The sequence below is a fragment of the Oryzias melastigma genome, linkage group LG7 (genome assembly GCF_002922805.2).
Source record: "Oryzias melastigma strain HK-1 linkage group LG7, ASM292280v2, whole genome shotgun sequence".
Lineage (NCBI taxonomy): Eukaryota > Metazoa > Chordata > Actinopteri > Beloniformes > Adrianichthyidae > Oryzias > Oryzias melastigma.
This window is the reverse complement of record NC_050518.1, coordinates 2,652,279-2,671,273: the sequence shown is the minus strand read 5'-3', so window position 1 is coordinate 2,671,273 and position 18,995 is coordinate 2,652,279. Positions and strand designations below refer to the sequence as shown.

Sequence of the window (18,995 nt, the reverse complement as noted above, 5' to 3'; positions counted from 1 at the left end):
AAAACATAAAAACAAATACATATTTAACAATTGACTATAAGAATGAATGCAATGTTTTCTTCTTTAAAAGTAAAAAGTTTCAGCTTCAAATAATGTAAAATCAAGCATTTTTACAGAAAAACATCAAAAATCTTCACTCCTGATCTGATTTCTAAACAATACTTAAATTAACGTTTTTTTCAGCTTCTAATTGAATAAAATCAAATAAAAAACGTGTAGCAACCCATAAGCCAAGCAGGGAGAGACAGAGAGACAACATCAACACAAAACGTAAAGAAAATGAGACAGACAAGAAGAAAAGACTGGAACCTTTTGACTTTTATTGATAGTTTGAAGAGAGTCTGCAGGAAATTATCTTGTAGCTCCACAACCAACCTGTGCAGACGCCTGAGAACCGAGAGAACCTTCTCTAACACAGAGTAGATCATAGAAACCACATTACATCCTCAAAGCTGAAACTATTTTGTCTTTCTTAATGTTATTGGGAGTAAAAGTATTTATTTATTGGTTTTGAACACTTTAATTTGCATTTTGGGTTGTGGTTACAGAGTTTTGTGTTGTTCACTTCAAATGTGTTTGAAAGGGAAAAAAAGCTAATAAGAGTTAAAAACTGAATGGTTAATAGTTCTTTTATCATTTATTTTTTTACATTCTATCTGGAAGGGATAAATAACACCATATAAATAATATATAATTTAAACGAATAAAAACAATATGGATTTTCTGCATAATCCAACATACTAGTTGATAATAAATTAAATAAAGAAAAAAACAACCTCAAAATCCATTTTGTAGCTGAAAGAGCCGCTGTTTACAGTGAGCTAATGCAAAAGAACTGAATTACTGAGAAGAGCCAGAATTCCCATCACTATTGTAGTGGGAAACAAGAAAAGACTGTTGTTTTTACTTTGAAAGTTTTGGAACCAAAAAGAAGAAAGGTAAAAGAGGGTGATCAGAGAAAAAAGAGATGGTAACAGAATGAATTAACATAAAACAACCAGGTCTAAATAGCAAACTGGAATGGGCGGGGCCTGTCTACACAGACACTCAGTAGTTACCTACATACATGTCGGCTAAAATAGTCTTCACATTAAAACTAGTCAAAAGGTACAGAATACAACTGCAGCTCACACACTTAATCATACAAACCGACACAAGTAAAGTCTTTCATTCTAAAATGAGGATTTTCACAAGTTTAACCACTTATGAACGAACTTTGCTATGTAAACTGGAAACAGTAGCTTCTTTTTATAATGAATTAATTTTTAAAAATAAATGAATAAAAATTGTAGACGTTTCCTCTCACCTGTCGTCTTTAACGCCTTCCAGGCTGCAGGTGGCGACACTGAGCACACAGCGCTGGTGATGAAACGTCTCCCACAACAAATCAATCCGATTCTTTGACTCAGTCACTGAAAACAATCTGGAAAAACACACAAATGTGAGTACATCTAATATGTATATATATATTGACTTATTAAAGTTAAAGATTAAGGTACTTTTTCAGTCCTGCGCTATTTTGTACCTTCAACTCAATTTTATGTGTCAACAGAAACATTTTCATCAATTTACCTTAACAGAAAACACAGATAACTTAAAAAAGAGACATTTTGCTACAAATAACAAAACAAAATGAAACCAACCGGACGGCGCCGTCACTGCAAGACAGAGCCAGCAGGACGCGGTCGGAGCTTTCCTCCACCACGGCTATGGAGACATACCTGAAACCACACACAAGCTGGAAGACCTGATCCAAAAAATAATAATAATAAATAAATGAGACTAAGAAAGGGGAAAGAAAACAAAAATGTAATGTAAACCATGAAACTGTTGGAATTGCTTCATACTAAATGATCAACCCTTTTCAACCATTAATGCAATCAACATCATTCCAGTAGAATGACCCCCTCTCCCATCATCTATCTGTTTTGGCACTCTCCCACAAGCTTACAGCCCCTCACACCCCCAACCAAACATTAGCAGTGCAACAAAAATGGTGAGCTACACTGATCCAGATGTCAGCTCAGATGAGGAAACAAACGGATGCATCAGAATGGATGGAACTGGGAGTATTTTTTTACATCACAAAAAAGCTATTTTTGAAACTGTGTTCATTTGATCATCTGTTCTTGATTCACAGCGATTTTAAATATTTAAAAATGCAATTTAGAGCTTAACTTTGTACATATGTCCTCCATCATCAGAAAAATGCCACAAGGATGTTACGAAACACTAAAAAGATTCTTTTAAAACAAAAAAAAACTGTCCATACAGCTGTTGCTCTTTTTTTTTTACAAGGACATTTTCCACTTCAGTTCAAACTATTTTAGTTTCACTCCTGTAAAGTAATGTGGGAACAAAGTTTCTCTTGTTCAGGAGTCTTTAACAGTAAAATTTGGGTTGTTTTCTACTGATCAAAATTTAGTAAGAGCCGCAAAGTCTTATTTTGATACTGCTGTGAATTCATTATAATGCATTTTTAATAATAAATATGAATTATGCTTCTTTTGTGGCATCATTGAAAACAGAAATATAAAATTAAAGTAGCATTTACTCAATATGTGAAATTATTTTTACGTTTGACTGCAGCTCGTACGATTTCCTTTCAAAATAAAAGACTCCTCGTCCAAACCTTAATTCTAGTCTGATTTAGCCATTTCATTACCATCGTTATGTGTATTTGGGGTCATCAGCTTCTAATTCCTGGCAGATCTGATTTTTGGTGGTTCTTGGTTGATTCTTCACCCTTCTGACCAATTTTTTTCTGTTCTCAGTTAAGCCAAAATAAAGTAAAAAACGAACCAAACTTCATGATTGTTTTTTTTTTTACGTAGTTCTTTCAGAGAAAAATCAGAAACTACTGAAAACTGAAGACAGCCACAACATTGTATTATTCAGAACTGTATGTAAACTTTTGACCACAACTGTAGTTAGTTATATAAATGATTTTTGTCTGTCTCATTTATTCATTCCCACAAACAACAGATATATATACAGTAGTGAAGAGTTTCTATTGATATTCTACTGCTTTTAATTAAACATTTAATGAAACCTTGCCTTGTTTCCGGGTCCATTTTCACCGTCTTGTGTCGATTCTTCCTCCTCTCCCACTGTTCATCCAGCCTGTGTCCTCCCACCTGGATCACCTGACAGGAAGGAGTCAGCGTCTGCCTGTTCCAGCCGACCAACAGCCGGTAACTCTGTATCTGAGCGCGACCGCCGGCCGACACAAGCAGGACGGAGAGGGGCTGGTGTCCACGCTCGCTGTGTGGATGTCTGACCGCCGTCACTGCGCGGACGCCAGAGATGTGGTCTGTGATCAGCGAGAGGACTCTGACGGCGCCGGATGGGGGATGCACCGCCAGGACGGCTAAGCTAGTGTCCTCTCCTCCTGTCACGATGATCTCCCACAAGCTTTTCTGTTTTTCATTTCCAATCCTCCCCACCCTGCACACGCACCAGATTCCTCTGCCGTGAACTCCTTCTCTCAAGTCCCTCGCTCCTGCTTTTGCCCCCGCCGCCTCCCCAGGGGGCTGTGAAGTCAGGACAGCCCCCTGTTTGATGAAGACCAGAGCTCCGTATCCGGGCCACACCCCCGTGTGTGACGGCCACAGCGCCCACGAGCGATGCCCCCCCCCACAGGGTACAGCAAACAGCCTCTCCCGCCGCAGAGGATCCCAAACCACAAAGTGAGCGGCGTGGAAGCCAGCGATAACAAACCTGGCCTCTTTACCCACATTTTGTTTTCTAAAAACCCAACTCGTCTCTCCGTGATCCTCCTCCTCTAAACAAACTGCAGATTCAAGAATCAACGTTCTCTCCAGCCACTCCATACCCTTGCAGGCCCGCTGGACTCGGAGCACGTCCAGTTCCAGCCCCACGTCCGCCTCGGCAGCGTTTTCTAGCCTCTCATCCGGTTTTGATTGTTTCACTCTGAAAACCCTCACACAGCCGTCTTTGCCGGTGCTGTAGAACAATCCCTGGTACTCACAAACTGAGGTAACGCCGTGCTTTCCATGCACCCCAAACAGGCAGCTGAGCGGCTGCAAAGGTGCATCCAGCATCTCTCTGCTCCGTCCTTCATCTAAATGCTTATTTTCCTCAAACAAAAGTAAAGATCCTCTTCTGTCCCCGCACACCCAGAGAACCTTCTTGGAAGATGGCTGGAGGCGGACAGCAGCAGTGAGCCAGCGTTTAGCGCATTGAGGAAGGAGGAACGGTGGAAGACGGCACAGGCTTACGACTAAAGAGCAGCTTTCACTTTGTCTTACCTCTACGCACCACCGATGAACCAGCCCTTCAGCGCCTGAGGCCAGCAAATACACCCGGTCCTTTTCCTTCTGAAAATGAAGACTTTGGATCTTCCCCGATCCGCCGCTAAGACGAACGCCAGACCGAGGACAGGAAACAGGAAAGATTTCTAAAGACCCGCTGATGTTTCCCACGGCACACAAACTCACCGTGGCAGCTGAGTCTTTCACGCAGACAGTGACGGTTTCCATCACACAATAGGACTGAAACTCAGCAGTCCCCTGCCAAATAGTTCCCCATGTCCCGTCACTATAAAGACAAACTGATCCTCCATCGGTGCAAACCACAAACTGGCTCCAGCTGGGATCCTCACCTCCACCTACCATGCAGACGATCTTTGGAAGTCCAATCTGGGGGAACTTTAGGTCTGTCAGCTCTGTTGTACCTGCTGCCTCTGCGCTCTCCTCCAGACCGCTTTCCACGTTCCACAACCTCACCCCTCCATCTGCCCCTCCGGTAGCAACCCACCTCCTATTATCCATCATCTCCTCGCTGACCGCCAACGCGCGCACGCCACCTGCCCGGTGTCCCTTCAGCATGCGCATCACCTTACCGCCCTCGTTCCAGTCCCACACCAAACAAGCCCCGTCCTCCCCGGCGCTGAACACCCTCCCAGGTGAGAGGCGCACCGAAAACACCCGGGCCTGGTGGCCATACAGGACTCTTAAACAGGCTGGGTTATCGTCTCCACATTTCCCTCCAGGGCCACCTAGAGCGCCGACCCCCCACAGGCGGACGCTGCGGTCGTCTGAGGCAGACGCTAGAAACCCCCCCTCCTGAAGGTAAGCCACGCTGAAGATGACACCGGTGTGGCCCACGAGACGCCGCTCAACCGGAGCTTTGTGTCCTGAATCCCAACCATCATCCTTATTCTCCGTTTTCCAGACGATCAGCTGGTTGAAGACAGTCCCTCCGACTAAAACCGTTTCTGCCCAGGACTCGTGGACCACAAGAAGGGCCGAATACAACAAGCAACCTTCCAGACAGAAGCGCCGAGCCACCGCGTGGCCTGCGGCGACGTCCACGAGGAGAGCGCCGTTGTGAGCTACCGCCGCACAGAGCTGTGATGGGCTGCGCCCAGAAAGCCAGCGGGCATCCAGAATCCAGTCCTGCAGCTCTAAAAGAGGACCCAGGATCTCAAAGTGAAAATTCTCCACATTCTGGATCTCCACATGAAGCCGTATCAGCCTCAAAGCTTTGCCTCCAAATACTGCAAAGTCATGGAATAAAGGCTCTGATCCAGATGTCAGTCCTGGGAATCAAAGCAGAGATGTGTTATTTGTATACGTGAAGACATTTAAACTTGTGAGAGCATAAAACTTTGAATTCTAAATAAAGATATACGATGTTTGTATTTCTCTACTTTATTACCATGTTCTGAGGCAGAGCTCTGAGCTGATCTAACACACTGACTTCTGGGGCGTATGCCATGGATCCGCTGGTGCTGGAGGACACTCAGGGAGGTGAAGCCTTTAGGACTACAGTGGAGACTGTACGCTGACAGGACTGGACCCTCACCTGTTGTAAAGGAAAGTACAAATAAGTAATACAAAATTCTTCTGATGCTCTAAATAAAAGTCAGGGCTGGTCCAACTTCCAAAGGAGGCTCAAACTATTAAACATCAAGTAGCTCCTCTTTCTTTTTTGCTTTACTGTTGGTATATTGCATAGAACAGGAATTTAATATTGTTTGAAAGCAGATTGTGGGCAGCTAAGAAGAATACCACCGTAAAGAGGAAGACTGAAATACTAGTTTAGCGCTATACTGGTGCTTTCTAATACCCGTATAGTGTAGTGTACCGGACTGCTCAGTGGAAATGACATACCCCTTGATAAGAACTGAGCGCCACAGAAGGTCGTTTCGTCGGTCCATCATTTACACAATCGGAAGTTGTCACTTGGCAACAACAAAATGCTGCCGGAGAAGCGACCGGATATCACAGAAGAGGCTGAGAAAACTAGGGTCCTTCAGGGTTTTTCAAGGACTCTTAAAGAGTTAGCTACAATGGTGGTGCTGCTTCTACAGGGGTAGAGGGATGCTGACAGAAACAGGACGAGGATTGACAAACTGGCACGGAGATCCGGCTCCATTCTGGGATCTCCCCTTTGTGACTGTGGAAGGTGAGAGGAGGATGCTACGGGAACTAGGATAATGAAAAAATAATAATAATCACAAAGAAAACCACATCTAAATATGTTTTTACCAAAATTACTGTACATTTTTCTATTTTTTTGCACTGTTGGCCTGTCGTAGATAGCATGTCTTGTCTTGTAGTTCTTCTTGAATACAGCCAAAGTCTCTTGGCATAACAGGGGGATCCAAAGAAAATAAATCTGTAACTATTCACTTGTCCTGGAGGCAGCATCTCTCACTGTAAACTTGTCTTTCTTATTTATGACGACATTTTAGAAATGAGCTCAAGAGTATGTGAAAGTGTTAACACAGCTTTACCACGGCTTAAAATGTAATGTAGCCAACCACAACCAAGAAATAGTACAGTCGAGAAAATAGTTATTAATGATTTGGTGAAAGGAGCTCATGGGCTGAAGGAAATTTTAATGTGGGCCACACTTGGCTCACGGGCCGGACTTTGGACATACCTGACCTGACTTACAAAATGATCTGTCTTTTTCCCAATGAAGTAATTCACAACCTCACCTCTGGATACTTCAGGGATCCACTTCACTGTACATTTCTGGAGACTACCGTGTTATTTATTGATAAAATAATAATAATAAAAAAATAAATACAAATCTGTATCACCTCTGTGGTATCTAGAAATTATAACTAGATTTTGAAAAGATAACATGAATAACAAAGCAGAATAAAGTTTAGAGTCAAAGAGAATATGATCTCTTCCTATTGCATATTAACATTAAAACATCTATAAGTTGAATTCTGTATAATAAATGAAGCTTACCTGTTAAAAGAAACTTGTCTTCAAAGAACTCCAGGCTTGTGATTGGAGCTAAGAGAGCCAAAGTTTCCATCTTTCTTATTTCATAGAAACAACTTTAAACAGAGAACTTATCTGAGGTTAAAACTGATTGTGAACTAAATGAAAACTCCATTAACCAAGCGTCCACGCACGCAGAGGTTAGCAAACAAGCTAGCTCTTTGCGGCTGTTTAGAGATGCAATGACAACAAAAAGCTGATTTTCTCTTTGTATTACAGTAGAAAATAATCATTAATTTCACACTCTTAATGTCTAAATATTTGGAGACGTTTCTCGTGAGACATAAACTTAAAACTACTCGATAAAACCAAAGAGTAGTTCCGTTGTCATGCTTTCAGGCTCATGTTGTCTTTTTTAACCAATCACTCTTTAGTAACGCACCCACTGAAAGCTGATTGGCTGAAGAAAAGGAGGCTTGTGTTCATTGGTAAAATATAGCCATGTGACCTTAGTGTATGTAGGTGTGTTGCATTCAATGATATCATGTAAAAAAAAAATCAAGATATTTTTAATGTACGTGTTCTTATTAACATTATAAGTTCTTGTAGTGCTGCTTAGTACTTTTCAAAATAAAAAATACATTTAGAAATGATTCTAATGTAATACATGCAGTGTTTGCCCAAAGTTGTAATAGAGGTCCATAGTTAGTGTTTTTATTATTATTTATTTTTACGTATTTATAATACCCAGTACAAAAATTATATAAAAAAGAAAAAACTACTGTATAAATGTTTTACTTATTTATAAAACATTATTTTATAGAACAATCACTTTGGCCTTTATCTGAAAATCCCGTCATGCGGAACTTACTCACCAAAATATTGTTATTTCCCCACATTTCAAGTTGTACTCAAATGCATCACAAATCAGGTAACGTGTTTTTTGCTTCTGGACAGAAATCTAGCTATCTTAACTGCTTAGGATGCCCGGAAAATGTAAATTCCAAGATTCGTGGCTGACTAAAGACGCCTTCAAGGAGTGGCTGGTGAAGGATGCGGATGACATCCATTTCGCGCGCTGCAGGGCCTGCTGTAAATCAATCAAACTTCAAACCATGGGCGAGGCTGCGCTCACCAGCCACGCGGGGGGAGCTGGACACAAGGCTGCTGTCCGCAAACTCCTGGAAGGTCTGTTTTCATTTATTAGTCAGCATGCATCTGTACCACACCAGACAGAAAAGTGCGTCATTGATAATTATAATTTGACTGCAACATTTCCGTCTGAAATCAGTAGAATATTTTGCATGAATGAACTTAATTCATTCATTCATTCATTCATTCATTCATTCATTCATTTGTGGGTATATTATAAATGTATAATACATACCTAGATTTTTTTTAATCATTATTTTTTGTTAAAACTAATCCATACATCAAAAGCTGACTCTAATCTGATAATTATTTATTAATAAACCAATCTATTTAAAGCTCAAAGTTTATCTTCAAAAGTCAGCCTGCAAATAAATATTCTAAACAAATCAAATTTTTTAGATCATTTTCTTTTTAAAGATAAGACATAGATTTTACTTTGCATTTTTTAAGTTTCTTTCCATTTTCCTAATTTATTTGACCATTTTAAAACTATAAGGCCAATTAATGAGTGCTTCTTATTTTAATATACATTTTTAATGTTGTTTATTATGATGCAAAACTTAGCTATAGCCAATTTTTGCAATCTACGCTATGAATAAATGCATGCATTTTTTTTTTGGTCTGAGTGGGATGTAATACATAAATGCACCAGATGGAGGCGCTGTCTACTAACGTTAGCATAGATGCAATTGAAGAAAAGCCCTCATTCTACGTCTAATCAGTAATTGATGGGATAGGGAATCCAAAATGGCCGCCAAAACTGGACCAATTGTCAAAAAATGTGAACAATGAGAAAAGCTGCTGTCTTTAAAGTGATGTGAAGGATGAAATCACAGCAGCTGCAGCACAGTAAAACGCAGAAGAAGACAGTGGAAAGTCAGCAGGTAAACTGAAGTCATTAAAATAAGTATTTTATTGTCAACAAACATGCAAATAAGTAATTGGTTGTTTTATTCTTTAAAATTGAAATCTTGTAAATTCAGTCACAATAGTGTTTAAACGTACGTATTTTTTGTGTTTTCCATCTGACAAAATTTAATAACAAAAAAACAATGACAGTCCCTCCTCCCTCCTGTTGTCAAAAATTACACAAATGATAATCGCATTTATATATATATATATATATGTTCTAAGAAAGGATTAAACAGAAGAAGAAGAAAAAAATTAATCTTATTATAATAATAATTATATATAATAATATGTCAAAATATTAATTGTCAGGATATAATACTTAAGTAAATAAGGAGTGAAATGTTTGATAACAGCATGAAAAAAAGCAGAGAAGGTATGTCATTGTGTCATAAAAGGTTTCCATTCTAATATCTCCAACCTCTCAGTGTGGACCTTATTCTCTCTACTTTTAATTGAAATAAAAATTCTTGAATCTAATATGATCAGGCCCGGCCTGACTGCATATTTTGAAAGGATAAAAACAATAAAAGTTTTGTTGTTAACTCTGTGCATCTCATCACAGATTACAGCCATTCTGGTGGTGCATAATGGAGATTAATAAAGTATAACAACTTAAAACTCAGCCAGACTGTGTTTGTCAGTCACAAATCTTTACCCAGAAATTTCAAAAGCATTTATGTACATTTAAAAAGATGTTTTATGTCTGACAGAAGTCACAAAATGCTAGCACAGTCTTTAGCCCTTTAATTAAAAATAAAAAAATAAAATAACAGAATAACTTCTGTTCTTTCACTAACAAAATGACTTTTACTGGATAGACACTTAAAGAGGACATTTTTGAAGGTTCCACACCGGCATGTTTGAGTCCACAGAGTTTTTTTCTGAAGTCAGGTGCTTGCCTTTGTCTGTATTTCATAATTCTAAAAAAAAGAGTCAGAATTCTGAGATTAAAATCAAAATTTTGATCAAAAAAGTCTGAATTTGACCTCAATAAAACCCTGATAGAGCCTAAGTTTTATTCCCTTACTTTTTATTGTTTATACAAGAGCATATTTTTTTCTGAACTGGACATGATGTTTCTGTCCTTCTGTGTTTTTTTGCACACAGGCTCATCAGTAAATGATGGAGGACAAATGAATGGCAGCATGAATCGGGTAAATACTACTTATTAGCGGTGTGACGATTCATTTTAACGATTCAAATCATATTATAATCACCAATTCAATTCATAGTCAGTATTGGTTCATTTTGAACGATCCGATTCACTGATCTAAAATTGATCCAGGACATCTTTAGCCAAAAATTTGACAGAAAATACAATTCAAAGATACACCCCTACTACTTATTGTTAGAGGAATGTTTTAACTGAAGAATGATTTTAACTTCCTACAGCTCCTAAAGCTTGGCGGATATGTTTTATAAATCAATGTTTTAGCTGGAAACATGAAAAGTTCTGCCTCTTCCTCAGGCGGAGGACAACAAGGAGCCAGTGGCCATCTGCCTTCAGCGTGGAGCTTTGGACAGAATAACAGGAAGCTGGTCAGATCTGCATCATAGCCCCACTTCCCATAATGCAGAGCAGCAGGACGTTACATTTCCTGCTGCCTACTTCACTGCACCAGGTACCAAATATCAAGCTTTGCAAGCTGCTGCGGAGTTCCAGAAAAAGACCATCAGAAGATTCGAATGCTTTCTGTCTTTGTACCTCTCAGGAAGCTCCAGGCTCATGGGCCAGCGTCTCCATCCATCAGAGGGCGAGGTGGAAGACCCAGGCTGCCGCCTTGCTCAGCATGAGGCTTTGAACCTGTCGAGACTGGAGTACCAGCAGAGGGCTGAGGCTTTGGAGCAGCAGCATCAGATGAAGATGCTGGAGTGGGAGAACAGGATGAAGGTGCTGGCGTGGGAACAGGAGCTGCTGAGGGACAAAAGGAGAGCAGCCCGTCAGAAGGAGAAAGCTTTCAGGATGAAGAAGGCGTACTACAAGGCCAGGCTGAGGAGGCTGGGAGAGGACGCACCCCCGTCTTCCTCCAGCAGCGGCGATGAAGAAGAGAAAGCATCAGATCTGACGGGTTGAACATTCTTAGTGTTTGTCTTTATTCAATATGCTCCAAGCCCTTAAAACATGCTGTTATTGTAAGTTTAGTATTAGCATTTCTCCATGTTTCAGACTAATTTTAAATTGAAAACTCACAAAAAATTAACAAAAAAAAGAATTGTTTCCCACATTGAACGTTTAAAAATTTGATTGACAGATTTCCAGTTGTAGGGGTGTGGATTTCCAATAAATTCTCTCCTGATTGGTAGGAGTGGTTGCCATAGAAACCATGACTCAGACCGATTTGGACCAATCACTGCTTACTGACGATTTCTGGTTCCAACATGGCGGCTCTCTCTGGTGAAAAAATGGCAAATGTTTTGACCTCATTTGGTTGGAGGCGGAAGAAAGTCATTATGTGTGAGTGACATCACGCAGTCAATGGGTTCATCAAGAACTGCAGATTAAAAGGGGTGTGGTTGAAGTGGCCACGCCTCCTTTTTCTCACATTTTTAAAAATTAGAATAAGCTTGGACAGCGTGAAAAAAAGGCTCGTCAGCCCCACAACCAACCTCAAAAAATGCAACAATATGGTGGAATCAAAATTTGAAAAAGCTGAAGTTTTAAAATAATCTTGTCCAAATGAAACCGAGACCAACTAGAAAATGTTCATAAATTTACCATCTTCAGGAACAGCGCCACCTTCAGTCTAAATTTGATTTTTTTTCTCCCTAAATGATTTTTTTAATGCATTTTTCCTCCTACACTGTAAAAAGTGAAAAATTGTATCAATTAACAAAAGTTCTTCAATTTGTTACATTTAAAAATAATAAACCATCAACTCAAAATTTTAATTTGATGAAAACTAATCATTTTAAATATCGTAAACTACGGACATTTTTTTAGTTGATACGATGTTTTACTTTTTGTAGTGTAGTGGATATCAAGGATGGGCAATATGCCGTTTGTATTCCTAATTGGTAAAATAAACACAACTAGACAGAGTAACATATTTGAAAAATTGAATAATTTAATATCATAGTTTTCCAAGTATACTTTTACTTAATGGCAAGCTTGTAGCAGCAGAGAAAAATGTTGTTTTACTTCCTCATACTCTTCTAATACTGTATGTGTTTGTCCTTTAGACACTTTAATCCACCACTGATACATAGTGGCAGTTTTTTTTAGTCAAAAGTCATTTAGGCTTAATTAGTTTTTCATGGAGGAAAAACAAATTTCAAAATGTACTGCGGTCTAAAACAGCTTTTGGTTGCATCAAGAAACTCACAGGAATGGAGGAAAAGGAGGAGCTGGCAGCTTTACCTTATTATTTTCTCTGTAAATGACAACTTTCAGCTCATTTTTGATTGTCTCTAGACAGTGTTTCTTTATTAAATGTGCACAAAGATGAAAATATGCTTATGTGAGAACAATGGGAAAGTCAAAGACTTATGGGAGACTTTATTCATGTCCAAAGATTTGATGTTTTTAAGGCATTTCAAAGACAAGTCAGTAATAATCTGACATGAATGAGCATTAAATTCAACAAATAATGTGATGCCTGATGCAAAAAAATGCACAAGATTTTTACAAACTAGATTTCCATCCATTTCTCTGTTTTCTGATTTCGCTTGATTTCTCTGAAGGTCACATGTTGCTGGAGCCTATCCCAGCTAATGTTGAGCAAAGGCAGGGTATGTCCTGGGCAGGTCAGCAGGCTGTTGTAGGGTCATACAACCAAACACACTCTCACAATTCACTCCTAGGGACAATTTAGAGTCATCAGTGAAGCTATGAAGAGTTTTTTTGGACTGTGGGAGGAAGTCAGAACGTCTGGAGAAAATGTAAACTAGAATTATTGTTTTCAAATATAATATTTTTTTGATGGAATCACTATGAAATGTTATTTTTATTTATTTAACTAATAAACTAACTCAAATCAATATGAAAACTTCCTTGATGACTTTTTTTAAAACAATGTACTGAAGTTACTTTGGTTGTTTGAAAAATTGATCTTCATTGTGCTTTTTATTTTTTTTTATTTTTAGGAACACAATTTACAAACTTTGGTCAGACTTCTTTAAACGTGTTTCTTCTAGTGCAAACATAAACATTTATTTTTAGCTGAAACTATGTTGTTAAAAGAAACAGTTTTGAAGAGATTAGTGAAACTAACTTCAGCTTCTGTCAGCATTCAGTAAATAATACCTAATTAATTTCGCAGAGATAGTTAGAAATAGTTAAAGATAAATTTCAATTTCCGCTTTGTTAAATGGGATTAAGTAGGGAGACTGAGGTCAGTTGTAACACTTGCAGTTGTCATCTGATTCACACTGCACACGCTCAATATAATACTTAGCCTGAATATGAAAAATATTTATCTCCCAGCAAACAGCTAAACTTTTGAGGTAAGAACATACCTGTTTTATTCTAAGGATTTTTGTAATTACATGGCTTGCTTTATAGTTGAACACATCAAACATGTATTATGGTAATTATGGTAATGTTGAGCTCTCTTTAAGTCAAGTTGGATGTTGTCATGTTTTAGTTTTCAGCCATATTATGAGCTTCTTTCTCAATAATGCATCTGGGGGTTGTTGTAACTCACCTGCATGGGAGCAGTTGTACCAGTTTACTTTGTGTTTGAGCTCAAGCCACATATTTTGTGTTTGTATTACGGCGATGAACTCTGCATCATTTATTAGCAGACATATGAAGCTAGTTTGTGTAGAAGTTTGAAGACACTGCGTTAAATTAGCTTGAAGTTAGAGAGAGAAATGTAACAATAGTGACAACTTTCCATGGTCTCCACTAAATCTTTCCACCAGTGAGATTGTTTTTACCTGTATTTACCTGTCTGCACAGGTGCAGTAGAGGTGCAGATAATAAAAATCAATGTAAACATATTATTAAGTCTAAAAAATGAGCCCAGCTGCTCAGTTCTTGTGCCTATATAAAAAAAACAGCTGATTCATCAATTCTTCAGAGGATTTAAGTAAAAGATTTGAAGCAAATTTAAGAAAATGTAATTTACGCTATATAGTTTAAATGTATTTAATAGAAAAAAAAAAAAACAACCACTTGGTTGTCTTAACTAACACATCACGCCTCCACAAACGCTCTGGTTGTGTCAGCTGAGTGCAGCTGCCCCCGGCTGACTCAGGTAGCAGCTGAAAAAAGCCTCTGAATGTGACGGAATAATTAAAGTCAAATCAAGTCAGAGGAAAAATCGGAAACACGTCCTGTCTAGATGTTTACTCCGCTCGCTGCTTCACTTCTAAACATGTCTTTTCTCATGAATATGAAACAGAAAAACACTTCTTTAACCTTGAGTTTGGGTGGCCACTAATCCCATTTTTGCTTTAAAAGGTAAAACCACCAAAAAAAAGTATCGTTTTAAGGATTTTTTTACTTTGTCAATTACCGTTATCTCAACAAAATTAATTGGTTGTAGTTTACCCTTAAATAATATAGATATATATATTATTTTTGCTCTGACATATCCTGCTTTTTCTTTGTATTATTTATGACTGAGAGAAAAAAAATGCTCTTGAACCTAATATATATGGGTAGAATGGACCCCAACACTATAAATGTTACAATTGTTACTAATAATGAAACAAGAGGTGTGTTATTGTCCCTCAGTAATGATGATGTTACAGCAATCTGTACTTTCAACCTGATTTTTTTTGAACATTTTACTATTTTTCTAAAATTGAAATTCCTGCAAAAATGAAAAAACAAAAAACAATGAAACTAATAATTGTATGGATTAAGAGGTCTACCAAGATAACCAAGAGATGAAAGCATTATTTGGATAATATGGATTGCTAATTGAAGATATGGGTCAAAAGTGACCTGCTACCAAACAACACAGTAGCAGAAAACTAAAGTAAGAGGAAGGTCAAACTTGAATAAACACAAAAGAAAAACACACAAACGATTCAGTAGAAATAAGTCTTTTTTTTCATGTCCAACATTTCTCGTTTCCATGGTAACGCGTTAACAGCCGTCTTCCGAGTGGGTTAAAATGCATTTCATAATGAGCACAAGCCAAGAACGCCGATCTCCCATCAGTCTCAAAGCTTCTTCGTTTTACCTGTATCATCTTTTCATCAAGATATGTTTCAAAAATCTTCTTTGAGAGGACAATTCTTATGGACTGAAATGTAATTTGGTTCTGACAGATCTTTTCAGGTTTATAGGTAGATAAAGAATCCAATTAAATGCCTTTCATGAAGCAGTCAGATCATCGTTTAAAAAAGAACCATAACATGTTCTTCTGTAAATTTGCTGCCTTCTGTGCCAAACCAAAGTAAATCAAACTTTAAAAAAACACATAGACAAACAATCAATAACATCTGGTAGAAAATGGCAATAATAAATAATTCATACACATAAATGATCAATAAATAAAATATGTTTGACATTTGAAGTTAAAATTTGCAATAATAATAAGAAGGAGGGAGGGAAAATGTTGTTTTTTGTGGGTTTTCTTGCAGGAAGAATTGTTACTAAAAGGTTGTCAGTTGCAGCAACAAGCCAAATAAAAAAAGGAAGATATCCACTTGTTTTTTATCAGCTTCATTTTGCAGTGTTTTATACACAGATCTTTCAGATCACTTGTTCACTTTATTGCAATTTTTTTGCTTTTATTTTTCTTTGTGAGTCTGTGCGGTCGAGGTCTTCTGCTCCTGCAAACAGATTTTTTTTATTTTCTTCATCTGCAATTAAAAAAACTGCTGGTAAAAACCGTCTCATTTTTTTTCTAAATGTCCGACCTGATGGAAATCCCAGCACCTGAAACCCACTTACAGGCTTTTAGAGCTGACACTGCTGACACCTCCTCTCCTTTACCGAGTGGAGTGTTGCACCACTGGTTTAAGATTTTAAGATATCTTACTCCAAATGGAAAGATGCATAAAAAAAATCAGCTTAAATGAAGTTTTACTGTTTATGATTGGAGCAACAATCAAGGAGCTTTAGATACACGTCAGATAGGGAGAATTATATGCATCCACAGATATATTCCAGCATTTGCAAAGCCCCTCCCTCATGCTCAATAACCTATTTGCTTCCACAGTGGTTGTGCAGCCAGATAGCATCCATAGATAATGGGGTGTGTGATAATGTAAATCTAAGGCCTCATTAACAAAAAAAACAAACAAAAAAAGATTTTTAGACTCCAATAGCACAGTTAGACTATGGGTAAAGTAAAAAAGGTGAATAACATCTACAGAATCTATTGTGATGAACATCAATGTTACAAACAAATCTGAAGTCCCTTTGGCTTAGATTAGCACGAAGCATCTGCATAAGAAGCTTTCATAAAGGAGTTTCCCGGATGCTGCCGGAGAGGTTCTGCTGCTCCCGTTGCAACCCTTGAGGCAGGTCGAGTTGTGGTGCATCAAAGTGGGATAAAACACCTCGGTGGGGGGGCTTTAAAGCAGTTGGTAGAAGCCTCACGCGGAGACAGAGGATTACCATCACCCATCAGGTCTCTGAAGATGTGATGGAGCTCAGACAGCACCAGGTACAAAGATACACAGATGACGAGGTCACATTCATATACATCGGATCACAAAACAGCACAATGTCCCAAGGGAGCTGATACGTTTTGATACATATGGCTGGGCTTTAACAGTTGAACCTTCTTTCAATCTTCTAATGTTCTGTTAGAAATCTTTCTTTGCACAATCTTCTTGTTCCATCAAATCTCTTATAAAAAAATCCCTTCTTCTATATACAGTCACTTCTCGATAACACACCTTCAGGGTTTTGATAATCTCATCAGATATTGTCAGATTCGTGACGCTATACATAAAGTTGATGGGTGAGCGGAAAAGGTTAAGGACAATGTTTAAAAGGGAAATCCTTTTTTCCCTTTTTGACAAATCGTAAGAGAGCACTCACATCGACCTCATCCATCACCTCACACAGACAACACCACCTTAAAAAGAAACAATACAAGAGATTTCTTCTTCATCTCCAATGAAAAAGATACAAAATGTATAAAAATGTTATTTACAGACCCATTTTTTTCCCTTTTCAACAGGTTTTGTTGAGGCTAACGTGTGCTTGAAAACTGAGACGGTTTGTTGAAGATCGAACCGTCTTCGTCTTCAGCCTTTTGAGCTAAAAAAATAACAAAAAGTCCGAGTACAGAACAGCCTGCCCAAAAACAGCCTCTTCATCAGTTTTTCTCTTTTTCTCTCTCCTCCAGATTGATGAAAGTCTCTCAGTGTTCCACGTTGTTCCAACTTGACCCTTGTGCACTGAGAATAGTTGGAATGAATGGGGGCGGGGGTGTTGAAGCTGTCATCAAGACTGTCCCTCGCTCCTGTTGGCTCTGAGGGGAAAAAAGGGAAATCAGTTAAACTGCTGATTGATTGGAAATGTAATTCAGTACAAAATATGTTAATTACAAAAAATACAGCAAAAGTAAAGTATTTTAAAGTCCCACTCCAATAAAAATCCTCTTTTTGTTGTTTTTAAAATGTTCTTGCAGCATTTTTCTCATCATGGGGTACATACATAAAGAAAATTGAGCCTAAAATTGCATTAGAGTATTTCTTTGTTCAAATAATTGAGAATCAGACAAATAAATGTTGTTTAAACACATTTATACCATAATCTGGATGAAAACTCAATTCTGATTGGCTGCTGGGTCTGGATTAAAAAAATGATAATGCACAGTGATAATGCACACCTAAAAAAGAAGTTCTGTATAACTGCACAGCCTCCTTTAAAACAAACTTTTTCTTCATCATCTGAACAAAAACAAGCGGTAAGAGGAGAACTTTCTCTGTACTAACACTTTGTGTCAATCGGCAAATGTTTCACTTTACTTTGCCACTGCAGTCAAGGTCGGTGCCGGCTCAGCACGCATTATGTTACCATGACAACAATCGTATGAAAAGTCTGCTTTTTTGTGAAAAAAAGAACTAAGCCGAAAAAATAACAAGAATAAAGTACTAAAATTGATTGAATATTTATTTCTTTTCCAATTGACCATGGTATAAGTAAGGAATAAGGCTCAACGACTCCTTAGATGCCTGAACCATCCAATATGAAGTGCTCTGATAATGCAAACTTCGTCAGGCATTATCCCTTACTTACACCATGGCCCGGGTGAATACTCAATTCTGATTGGCTGTTAGGTGTGGATTAAAAAGTGATAATCCACAGTGATGCGCTACATCTAAAAAGGAAGTTCCGGTCAAATAACCCAAATGTTCTATATCACTGCGCAGGCTTCTTTGAAATCAGCATTTGTATCGCTTTCCTTTACCGCTGCAATTGAAGTCTGTGTCAGCTCGCCAGCACATCACGTATCAGTCAGTTTTTTTTTTTTTATGTGATCTAAACCAAAGAAATAAGAATAAAGTGATAAATATTGATTAAATATTTATTTCTATTGTAAGTGACCATGGTTTAAGTGGAATAATGTCCTTGAAAGTGTGTATTTTGAGAAATTAACGCACTTCACGGATTGTTAAGGCGTGTGTTAATTTCTAATAATGCACACTTCGTCGGGGATTATCCCTTATGTGTACTTGCTACCTAAAATCTACAATTCACAGGCTACAAGTTCCCTTCTTCACTCCAGTCTGAAGCATCTATTTGCAGAAAAATAGATCCATGTTTATTTAAATTTGTCTTGTCTGGGCTGGGTCAAAACTGTACGG

The 18,995-nt window shown here is 38.2% G+C and overlaps 3 protein-coding genes across 5 annotated transcripts in view; 1 reads left to right on the top strand and 2 right to left on the bottom strand.

The window, feature by feature from the left end:
- wdr6 (WD repeat domain 6) overlaps positions 1–7,864 on the bottom strand; it is a 10,243-nt gene extending 2,379 nt beyond the window's left edge. The window contains exons 1-5 of the mRNA XM_024293697.2: positions 7,233–7,864; positions 5,683–5,829; positions 3,058–5,563; positions 1,644–1,721; positions 1,307–1,423 (exon numbers count right to left, since the gene is read on the bottom strand). Coding sequence (XP_024149465.1) covers positions 1,307–1,423; positions 1,644–1,721; positions 3,058–5,563; positions 5,683–5,829; positions 7,233–7,302 — 2,918 coding nt within the window. The 5' untranslated portion in view covers positions 7,303–7,864. The remainder of the gene's footprint in view (positions 1–1,306; positions 1,424–1,643; positions 1,722–3,057; positions 5,564–5,682; positions 5,830–7,232) is intronic.
- A 244-nt stretch (positions 7,865–8,108) lies between these two features.
- On the top strand, positions 8,109–14,381 carry LOC112158803. 2 transcript variants are annotated; one of them, XM_024292386.2, is made up of 4 exons: positions 8,109–8,396; positions 10,380–10,426; positions 10,741–10,894; positions 10,985–14,381. In XM_024292386.2, exons 1-4 carry the CDS (start codon positions 8,192–8,194, stop codon positions 11,344–11,346), a joined length of 768 nt encoding a protein of 255 aa, XP_024148154.1. In that variant the 5' UTR covers positions 8,109–8,191; the 3' UTR covers positions 11,347–14,381. The 2 variants fall into 2 exon arrangements, with proteins under 2 accessions (XP_024148154.1, XP_024148155.1); XM_024292387.2 differs by lacking the exon at positions 10,380–10,426 and having other exon boundaries at positions 8,113–8,396.
- An 869-nt stretch (positions 14,382–15,250) lies between these two features.
- celsr3 (cadherin, EGF LAG seven-pass G-type receptor 3) overlaps positions 15,251–18,995 on the bottom strand; it is a 126,135-nt gene continuing 122,390 nt past the window's right edge. For both annotated transcript variants that reach the window (XM_024292383.2, XM_024292384.2), the window contains one exon: positions 15,251–17,656. In XM_024292383.2, the coding sequence (XP_024148151.1) occupies positions 17,629–17,656 (28 nt within the window). In that variant the 3' untranslated portion in view covers positions 15,251–17,628. The remainder of the gene's footprint in view (positions 17,657–18,995) is intronic.

Coding starts and splice junctions, on each gene's coding strand:
- LOC112158803 (XM_024292386.2), top strand. CDS start 8,192: ATGCCCGGAAAATGTAAATTCCAAGATTCGTGGCTGACTAAAGACGCC. Junction 8,397..10,379: donor TGTCCGCAAACTCCTGGAAG/GTCTGTTTTCAT, acceptor TTTTGCACACAG/GCTCATCAGTAAATGATGGA. Junction 10,895..10,984: donor TGCCTACTTCACTGCACCAG/GTACCAAATATC, acceptor TGTACCTCTCAG/GAAGCTCCAGGCTCATGGGC.